This window comes from Periplaneta americana, chromosome 8, assembly GCF_040183065.1.
Source record: "Periplaneta americana isolate PAMFEO1 chromosome 8, P.americana_PAMFEO1_priV1, whole genome shotgun sequence".
NCBI classification, from domain to species: domain Eukaryota; kingdom Metazoa; phylum Arthropoda; class Insecta; order Blattodea; family Blattidae; genus Periplaneta; species Periplaneta americana.
Genome location: NC_091124.1, coordinates 176,945,284 through 176,956,713, shown reverse-complemented (window position 1 = coordinate 176,956,713; position 11,430 = coordinate 176,945,284). Strand labels below are relative to the sequence as shown.

The following is an 11,430-nucleotide window of genomic DNA, read 5'->3' as shown; positions in this document are numbered from 1 at the left end:
GATTAAAATAGCTTCTTATGCACAGAAAACTTGATAGGCTATTCTGTACATTCGTTTCCTGTATTTCCTAAAATAATTTTTATGACCAAATGAGTGGTCTCTGGATCAAAATGATCGCATTTTAATTTCTTAATTCAATTTAAATTAAGTAACATAATAAACGATTTATCCTTCTATCAAACGCGAATCTTCCCTGGATCAAATGTCCTATTTTAATTATGTAATTACTTTATATTTATTTCTAACAGGTGCAGCGGAGCGCACGGGTACGGCTAGTATTACAATAAATTGAAACTTTGAAGCTCTGTATCTCAAAAGTATGGAAAAAGCAGTTAGAACCTTGCCAAACCAAGGCCACGATATGGAAGAATTAAATTTATAAAACATATATTTTTAATGGTGGAAGGTGTATGTAATCCCATAAGTCATGAAAAATAAAATAAATAATAGGTAGTTCAATATGGTTGTGTATTGGAATAAACGAAAACAAATTTTGCATAAAATACGACTTACAAAAAGTTTTAATTACTGAAGCTAAATCGTCCTAATTGTTTTTTTTTACAACATTCGAAAATGGTTTTAGGCTTATGTCATTTATGCACACACAGTAGCAAGAGTCTCATTAGGAGGCTTGTCTTCAGAACAATAATTATCCGTAATAAGAACTTTTTAAGTTCCTTCGCATTTCTACTTCATTAATTTTCACTTTGCACGTTCATAGTAAAGAGTTCAGTTCGAGTTGGGTCATTTAGGCGTCAGGAGCTACGTTATCACTACTTATATCACATAATTACAAAAATGATCATCTAGTGTCTAATATGTAAAAGTGGAATAAGTATTTCAGGGAGCAGTAAGACTACCGCTACTTTATACAAAATTTTCTGAAATAAGAGATACGATAACATTAGTAAAAATAATCATTTAGGTTACTCCCAATGATGACGCCGTCACTGGAATCACTGATACTCTACTTCATTGCATCTTGTACAATTTTCTTCGTTGCGTTGTACTTGTATTCCACGAGAAACTTCAACATCTGGAAGAAACGCGGGATCCCATACTTGAAACCTATCCCATTTGTGGGCACTCTTCTTGATCTGGTGTTGCTGAAGTTGGGTATCGGGCACTTTCTGCAGAGGATCTACAACGAGCATGGGGACAAACCTTACGTGGGCATGTTCTCTTTCGACCAGCCCAGTCTGCTGATACGGGACCTCAATCTCGTCAAGAGCATCCTTGTTAAGGACTCTCAGAACTTCATCAACCGTATGCCCGACATCAACGTTGATCTGGACCCCTTGTTCGCCTATACTATATTCACGCTCAAGGATCTGCGTTGGAGGCACGTTAGAGTGAATCTCACGCCCGTCTTCACGTCGGGCAAGATGAAGAAAATGTTCTATTTGGTTGAGAACTGCGGCAGGGAACTCCGTCACCATTTGGATAGAGCTACAGCCAACGGTGAGCACTTTTCTATGTTTTCACTCGTTAAACTGGCGAGCAGTCCGCTATTATACAGGGACATCATTTTATTTTTACTTCAATTTTTATTGTACCTGCGTTTTCTTTATGTACTTGACTCCCACCTATTTCACTAATGTCCTTGCTAACGTCAGTCACACAAACTTACGGCCGCTGTTGCTAGCAGTGAAATAAACAGTACAGAGTACAGTGTGTTTCAGAAATATGTTGCATTTTCTATAGAATAAGAAGCTTATATTATTGAAGTTTATTTTCACACAGGTATGGTGTGTAGCATAATTGAATTTATCTGTGTGGACTGAGCACAAGTGAAGATTAGAGTTACCGAAAGTACGGTACCCTATAATATGGTGCGGTACTTAACAGCATTATTTAAACAAGAGTTTTGTTTTACTGTTTGTAGGTATGAAGGACGATAATGGAAACTGGAATTACAAAATAACCGAATGTGAACAACAGTTTTTCTTTTCTTTTTTTTTCTTAACAATTTCCTGATTATATCATTACGGAATATATTCGTAGAAATGTCATTAATCTGGTAGATAAATTTAGAGCAACAGAGTGTACAGAAAGGAAGAAAAGTGTAAGATGGCCAACAAAGGTGACAGAAGATGCTGTAGAAGATGCTAGAGAAAGGATGCAGCGAGGTCGTAATAAGTCGGTGAAGAAGTTAGCTGTAGAAATTGGGGTTTCTTACGGAAGTGCTCACAAAATTCTCAGGAATAAATTAGGTTAGTAATATGCTGAATAAAGTAGACATTACATAATGTATATAACCGCCTGAAGACTTGAGTTTGTGAAAAAAAAATTGTTACTATTCTACTGTTTTTTGATAAAATACTGTAAAGTAATGACCAAACTGAAAATCATAATACTATATTTCTCTGTAACATAAATGAATACACTAGTTTTCTCTCCTCCTATAGCTAGTAAAATGATTTGTTTACATATTGCACTAGTAACTCCAAACTCCTGTAATGGAAGGGGGGGAACAGTGTTTCCGAGTATAGCCAGGTTAATGTTAAAAATGTTAGTAAAAATAAAGTGATGTCCGTGTAGATCGGTTGTCCTCAGTGGTCTAGTAGGCTATCTATCGTTCTTGCTTCAGACCTATACAGGGTGATTCAGACCACCCGTAAGTCATTTATTTCGGAAACTAGTGCGTTAAAATTTTCGAGACAAAAATATTTTTAACTAAAGCACATGTGAACTTTCACTTGAGCTTGATTTCATCAATTAATCTTAACAGGAAGTAGGGTCAGTGGCGTATCACTTTAAAATTTCAAATGTGAATAGTAGTCAAATATGGTACCATTTGATAGAGCTCTTCAAAACAAACAACTTTCAGAGGAAACGTTTTTATTAATTCCTACTCTTCCAATGAGAAAACGTACGAAAAAGCAATGAGTGATTCGGACCAACGTTAAGTCATTTATTTCGGAAACTAGTGCATTAAAATTTTCGAGACAAAAATATTTATCACTAAAGCACATGTGAACTTTCACTTGAGCTTGATTTCATCAATGAATCTTGACAGGAAGTAGGGTCAGTGGCGTATCACTTTAAAATTTCAAGTGGGAGTCCGGTTAAATTTGGTACTATTTGATAGAGCTCTTCAAAATAAAGAACTTTCATAGGAAACGTTTTTTATTAATTCCTACTCTTTCAATGAGAAAACGTACGAAAAGACAATGCCATCAATATTGAGAAATGTTAAAATACGAAAATGTAAACAAGACAATTAATGTTGACAGATGTTACTGAAAGACTGGACAATGCCATTAATTTTTACAAATGTTCAAACTGTCTGCCGTTCTGAGCAGCAAACATCCGTACTCTTGTTCTAACACTGTCAGTGACTCCTAACACTTCGGCCTGGTCAAGTGACTGGAAGGTCTCTCGTACGTTTTCTCATTGAAAGAGTAGGAATTAATAAAAACGTTTCCTATGAAAGTTGTTCGTTTTGAAGAGCTCTATCAAATAGTACCAAATTTGACCGGACTCTAATTTGAAATTTTAAAGTGATACGCCACTGACCCTACTTCCTGTTGAGATTGATGGATGAAATCAAGCTCAAGTGAAAGTTCACATGTGCTTTAGTTAAAAATATTTTTGACTCGAAAATTTTAATGCACTAGTTTCCGAAATAAATGACTTAGGGCCGATTGTATAAACCATTTAATCTTAGATCAGATTAAATTGATCCTTGTTTCAGCTGAACTTGGAATTTTGTGTTGTATAAAGTCTAATCTTAGATTAATTTGTCTCAAACTAAAGTCAACTTTGACTGAAGAAATTTCTCCGATTAAGTTAGATGATCCAAGTTCAGTTATTTCTTTTCTGTTTGAAATATACGAGTGACAGATTGTGCAAATAAAATATCCATTATTATTAATATTAATAGATATGTTAGGTACATTTATATATATTTCTTTCAATTTCTTGCCTTAATATACAAACATTCTTATATTTTAAAAGGCTCTATCGTGTTCAGCAGTATCAAATAACATAACCTATAATTATATTATGTTTATAACAACCATTAATTATTAATGGATATGATAGGTACATTCATAAATATTCAACTAACTGTATTACTAAACGAAAATTGTCGTTTTATAAAGCTTTATTATGCTTGGCAATATCAAACACCATAACATGATAACAACTTGGAGAACAGTCAACCTTCTTCTTATTGTCCGCCGTTATTTACATTGCACAAAAAAACCAGTGTCTCCAACAGAGTGTATTACGGAAAGTCGCCAAAAAGTAGTTATAAAGTCGCTAGATTTCTCAGTATCAACAAAGAAAGATTAAATTTTGTGAATATGGGTTGCTAAAAAGTTCACTAAATCCCTATTTAAGCAATATAAAAGTTAAAAGAAATTATTGTTGAAAAAGAGTTAAAATCGCTAGATTGGCAACACTGAACAAACCTGTATAACATGGTCCGCGCATTACGTATTTCACCTGTTTATGCGATGTTGCCATATCCTTTTCACGTGAACTTAGATTGCATTTGAACCAAGGTAATTTGATCGCAGAAAAGTTTTATACAATAGAAGAAGTGTCTGAACTCGGTTCACTTTTCGATCTTCGATCAAAGTTGATCTTTAGTCAGGGAATTTTATACAATCGGGCCTTGAAGGTGGTCCGAATCACCCATTGCTTTTTTTTACGTTTTCTCACTGAAAAAGTAGGAATTAATAAAAACGTTTCCTCTGAAAATTGTTTGTTTTGAAGAGCTCTATTAAATGGTACCTTATTTGACCACTACGCCCATTTGAAATTTTAAAGTGATACGTCACTGACCCTACTCCCTGTTAAGATTCATTGATGAAATCAAGCTCAAGTGAAAGTTCACATGTGCTTTAGTAATAAATATTTTTGTCTCGAAAATTTTAATGCACTACTTTCCGAAATAAATGACTGTTACGTGTGGTCTGAATCACCCTGTATATTGAAACTCGGCCTTAAGAAAAGAATCTTAGAAGAAAAATACCTAGATATTTCTTAATTTCTATTTCTTTCTCTGTTATCTTACTTTGTTATTAATTTCCATGTTTCATGCTTTTACTCTATGTACAAGGGTTGATCATTAAGTAAGGTTAACTCGGTAATAGTTTCTTGCATGCTAGAGGAAATTAATTTTTTTGCGTGTGAACACACTGTTGGTAATTTTAGGTTGAGTTTATGGAGACTGGAACAAGAAACACAGCTGAAAGGTAGGCTACTGCGCATCATTATAGACGATTAAATCGTCACTTATCTGACGAAGTGACGTAAGCGCCAAAACCAAAAATTTGGAGATACTTCGCCAGCACACTTCGTTGGACCATATCTATATTCTGACGAACTGGCGTACATCTATCTCTAATGGTTACTTGGCAGTGAACATCGTGTTATCGTCGTAAACGCCATTGCTCTTTCATTCTTTTTCAGACGAACTGGCGTATCAGACTCGCAAGTCGCTTACGTCTCTTCGTTAGGTATTACCATTTAAAAAATTGGTCGTTACGTCTATGTGTGCAGGGTATTGCTAGGCTCCCTATAATCCATGGATTGCCACGTGATGCCAACAATGAACATTTATTTATAAATTCGAGCAAACAAACTATTTCAACATTATTAAGCTGTCTGGAGTATGAAATTGGCACAAAAAGGAACAGATTGATTGGACTACAGTCAGAGAAGTCAGAGTGACCAAAGACGACCCTAACTGCGTTTTTGTAAAAACCAGTCATTTGGACGAACATTATGAGCAGCTATCTCTGAAATCACGGAATATTTCTGAAATTTTGAAGCTTCCTCTGCCTCTTCTTAATGTCACCTCTTCAAAGATTTCGGTTGAGAAGTACAACGATTTGCAGCAGCTATGCAAAGGGTCAACACCAATAATAAGAGATGTTGTTTATAAAACGTTCTACAAGGAACTCCCACATTAATTCTAGGGTACAATAATTATTATTAACCCATGAACATTTTCAATACTTGTTTGTGTTTCTTAAAATTGCTTGTAAACAAATAAATACATTAAATAATTTCAAGGGAAAAATTGTTCCGGGGCCGGGTATCGATCCCGGGACCTCTGTTGAACGTACCAGCGCTCTGCCAACTGAGCTACCCGGGAACTCCACCCGACACCGACTCAACTTTTCCCTTTATATCCACATAACTCGCGTGGGCTGACGAAACGCCAGAGACCCAGATCGAGTGCACACAATCTCTGTGTGGCTTGGAATTGTGGTTTTCTGTTAACGTACACAGTAACGTATAGATTATGCAAATCTAATCTTTCAGGTAAAGCTCCCTGTAAAGCCGATTTGAATAATTTCAAGGGAAAAATTGTTCCGGGGCTGGGTATCGATCCCGGGACCTCTGTTGAACGTACCAGCGCTCTGCCAACTGAGCTACCCGGGAACCCCACCCGACACCGTCTCAACTTTTCCCTTTATATCCACATCGAGTGCACACAATCTCTGTGATTGTGTGCACTCGATGTGGGTCTCTGGCGTTTCGTCAGCCCACGCGAGTTATGTGGATATAAAGGGAAAAGTTGAGACGGTGTCGGGTGGAGTTCCCGGGTAGCTCAGTTGGCAGAGCGCTGGTACGTTCAACAGAGGTCCCGGGATCGATACCCGGCCCCGGAACAATTTTTCCCTTGAAATTATTTAAATCGGCTTTACAGGGAGCTTTACCTGAAATATTAGTTTTGCAAATAAATAGGCCTACATTATTCATTAATTTTATGTAATTTAAAAAAATTCTTAATTTTGCTTTATTAAAATAAGTTTATAATCTTCTTTATTTCCTAGACTTTCAAATAATTATAATGTATAATAAAAATAAAAAATAAATAAAATTAGTAAAAAAATAAATAAAGAATAATACAACTCAAAGAATAGCATAAATTAGTATTATACGATCAGACATGTGTATGGCGTAAGTCCTTCCTATTATGAGTGAAATCTTTCGAACAGACGTATCTCCAATTAGGGCCTTCTTGGCCTATAAGGTATCAAAATTTTAGAGTTTGCCATTAGTCCTTATTAAGAGAAACAATAAACGGACTGAATCAATGTATTATCTTTGACGTGTCAATTTATTACTTTCAGTTGTAGGTCCGCATATAAATACACTTTTCTTTCAACTGCTCTCCTGTAAAATTACACATTTGTCGCTTACGCCACTTCGTCTTTTTAGCGACGAAATGAGGCAATTTGCAAGAAGAGCCCTATCTTCTATCCATAAATTTTAAACTTCTTCACGAAAATTATTCCAAACCTGACATTGCATAGCGAATACAGGGCGTTTTGCAGTAAGTTACTTTCGCTCGAATACTAAAACTTACATACCAAGAGCCTAGATCATATATGTAACAGATAACTCCTCGCTACGTTAAAATCGGCAGCACTTTGAAGAGAACAACCGCCAGGATCGCCACCCGTCCGCCGTAAACGAACAGGAGATGGCAGAACAGTCGCTAATGCAATTCAAATGGGAATTATGACGTGACTCCTTGTGTAACAACTAGATGGCAGTGTAGAAAACCTGACAAAAGTTGTTAACCTCAAAGCCTATAAGCCCGACATATCTGTTACATATATGATCTAGGCCAAGAGTAAAGACGTCTCACGCAATCCAAGACACTTCATAAATCCTCTGTCACATTTTGTGTTGTGTTTTCTGAGATTTTTTATCGTGTTATATAGAACTACATACTACAGATTTGTATATGCGTTTAAGTACATGCATGATATAGGACGAATAGACTGCAGAGAAACCGATAAAAGCAATACGACTCTCGACTGAGCCGCTCGCAGTCTGAAATTAAAATGTTCAGTGCACTTTTTTTATAAAAATAAAAATGCAAACTTTAACAGTTTCAAGAGGTCCTGACTAGACCACCTCCATTATCCCACCGTTTTGACTTACGTTAACAAGAGAAAAAATGCGTATAATACTGAGCATGACATCTCCATTATTTCACTGCTTCAATTTATGTTAACAGGAGGTGTAATACTGAGCATGACATCTCCATTATTTCACTGCTTTAATATATGTTAACAGGAGGTGTAATACTGAGCATGACATCTCCATTATTTCACTGCTTTAATTTATGTTAACAGGAGGTGTAATACTGAGCATGACATCTCCATTATTTCACTGCTTTAATATATGTTAACAGGAGGTGTAATACTGAGCATGACATCTCCATTATTTCACTGCTTTAATTTATGTTAACAGGAGGTGTAATACTGAGCATGACATCTCCATTATTCCACTGCTTTAATTTATGTTAACAGGAGGTGTAATACTGAGCATGACATCTCCATTATTTCACTGCTTTAATTTATGTTAACAGGAGGTGTAATACTGAGCATGGCATCTCCATTATTTCACTGCTTTAATTTATATTAACAGGAGGTGTAATTCGTGTAATACTGAGCATGACATCTCCATTATTTCACTGCTTTAATTTATGTTAACAGGAGGTGTAATACTGAGCATGACATCTCCATTATTTCACTGCTTTAATTTATGTTAACAGGAGATGTAATACTGAGCATGACATCTCCATTATTTCACTGCTTTAATTTATGTTAACAGGAGGTGTAATACTGAGGATGACATCTCCATTATTTCACTGCTTTAATTTATGTTAACAGGAGATGTAATACTGAGCATGGCATCTCCATTATTTCACTGCTTTAATTTATGTTAACAGGAGGTGTAATACTGAGCATGACATCTCCATTATTTCACTGCTTTAATTTATGTTAACAGGAGGTGTAATACTGAGGATGACATCTCCATTATTTCACTGCTTTAATTTATGTTAACAGGAGGTGTAATACTGAGCATGACATCTCCATTATTTCACTGCTTCAATTTATGTTAACAGGAGGTATAATACGTGTAATACTGAGCATGACATCTCCATTATTCCACTGCTTTAATTTATGTCAACAGGAGGTGTAATACGTGTAACAATGAGCATGACATCTCCAGTATTTCACTGATTTAATTTCTGTGGTGTTTGGGTAAAGGGAGATAAGTCATAAAAATGAGTTCGGGCATAAATTAAAATTAAACTTGGAACCCTTATTACAAATAATTTTCTACACAAATAAAACATATCAACTGCTTGTATTCTTTGATTTTTGCACACCCACTTGTATAATTTAACTTGTGTGTTAATCTGGGGAACAAAATCCACCTGGACAAAAAAATGACTTATACCCCTTTACCCGAGCACTACAGATTTATGTTAACAGGAGGTGTAATACGTGTAATACTGAGCATGACATCTCCAGTATTTCACTGCTTTAATTTATGTTAACAGGAGGTGTAATACTGAGCATGACATCTCCATTATTTCACTGCTTTAACTTATGTTAACAGGAGATGTAGTGTCAGTAAAGGACACAATGGCCAGGTATACGACGGACGTGATAGCATCCTGTGCGTTTGGCATCGAGAGCAATTCACTTAAGAATCCAGAAGCCGAGTTCCGGCGATACCTGAGACGAATTTTCGAGTTCTCGTTTCGCAAGGGCCTGGCGTCAGTGACGGCATTCTTTTCGCCAGCAGTGCAAAACTTCTTCAAGCTATACATCCTCGACGGAGAAACAACCGACTTCATCAGAAAGACTGTTTGGAGTACGGTGGAGTACAGGTGAGAAAGAACGGGATTTGATGGAGTACATATAAGATTTACCGGGAGAGTGAGCCTTCTACTATTTGCCACTCCATCTTAGAAATCTGCGTTTGATTCCACCATGAACTTCTGGATCCCAGTTAAGAATTATCCTCAACCCATTTTGGGCGTCTCCAGCCTCATAATAAACGGGCACACGAGTGAATTATGGTTCTTTATTTAACTGTCTGAAGACAGGCTGGAAACTGTGACACCAGTAAGACATTACTCATGAGGCAACTAAGCCAGGAGATAATGGAATAAGGCGTCCAGTTCTTTTCTCCCTTCATTTTATATATCCCTGACTAGTAACACATTTCCCTAATCAGACTTCAGATGTATACAAACTTTTGTCTATCCTCTGACACATGCCGTATCGTCAAGAGAAATGTACTGCCTGATAATAGATGCACAGATACGGAATTAAAATTTGGATCGAGGCTTGATGAGAGTAAACCTGTATGTAGGCAACAATTTCACAGGATTGTCTACAAGTAGCATATATACAGGGGCTCTTGTTTGCTTCACATGCGCAGTGTGTTGTAAGCTAAACTTAAGGGAGCTCCAAATTTTATTTCCGTTTCTGTACATAGGCCTATCAGCCAGAACCTCAGTGAGATGGGATTTTAGTTAAGGGGGAGGTACACCAGCAAAAATTGAGTAAATTCATTTTTTTATATCTCAGCTACTATAAAAGCTAAATGATCAAAACGTATCATGCTTAATTCATATATCTACATTACACTTTATAAAACACTATTCAGAATATTTTTTTTATAGCCGCAAAGCACTTACATGATAAAATGTACAATTAATTAAATATCTGCACGATTCTTTTACTGGAATGATTTAAAGATCTACATCAACAACATAAACTAGGATCTTTTACCTCTTCCTTCAAGAAATATTTGTTTTCTCAATCGTTACATTCAATATTAGATTTTCTATAATTTTTACTAAGAAAAAAAATCCTGAAGAAATGGGTAAACGATTCTAGAGTATATTGTGAATGGGTTCATCAGGTAATCACATGCGGATTAATCCTGAGCCAGAATGACTCGCTTGTTAGCATCGGACCACCTATCATCTGTCGAACTGGAACAATCGTCGCATATAGGATGCATAATTGGTCACTGTGAGCCTAAGCGTATAGATCAGCCTTTTTCAAACTGTGTGCCGCGAGAAATTGAAAATATAAAGGTTTCCGTATCAAAAATTGGAAAAGTAAAAGTGAAAAGATTAGTAAAGAAAAGTGAGTCCACAAGAGTCAACGTACAGCAAATGCGACACAAGTCTGCATTCAGTAAGTACAGTGTATGTGTGAAAGTGGCAGAGAAGAGAATACCTGACGAGCAGCCAAGGTTGCCAGATCAGTAAAGTCAGAACATTGTACATACAGTAGAGCGTCTCGTTTAGGCACAGTGAAAACGTAAACAACGTGCAGGTAACGTGTGGGGGAGGACGAGCCGTACGATAAACACGAGGGATGCACAAAGTTTTAGTTACAACATTTATGGCGGAGCATTAATTGAAATTATATTTCTCCCCCACACGTTTCCTGCACTTTGTTTATGTTTTCACTGTGCCTAAACGAGACGCTCTACTGTACCTTAAAAATTATCGTAATTTACTTGTTTCTATAAAAAAAAATTACCCCTTCCCGGTTAGAAACCACTCGTTTAGATTACACGAGTGTGCAGCTGGATTTTAAATTACAAATTAGTGTGCAGCATGTTGGAAAAGGTTGA

General features: G+C 36.3%; 1 protein-coding gene across 1 annotated transcript in view; it reads left to right on the top strand.

The window, feature by feature from the left end:
• Positions 1 to 726: 726 nt before the first annotated feature.
• LOC138704263 (uncharacterized) overlaps positions 727 to 11,430 on the top strand; it is a 103,626-nt gene continuing 92,922 nt past the window's right edge. Inside the window, exons 1-2 of the mRNA XM_069832135.1 lie at positions 727 to 1,461; positions 9,388 to 9,661. Coding sequence (XP_069688236.1) covers positions 936 to 1,461; positions 9,388 to 9,661 — 800 coding nt within the window. The 5' untranslated portion in view covers positions 727 to 935. The remainder of the gene's footprint in view (positions 1,462 to 9,387; positions 9,662 to 11,430) is intronic.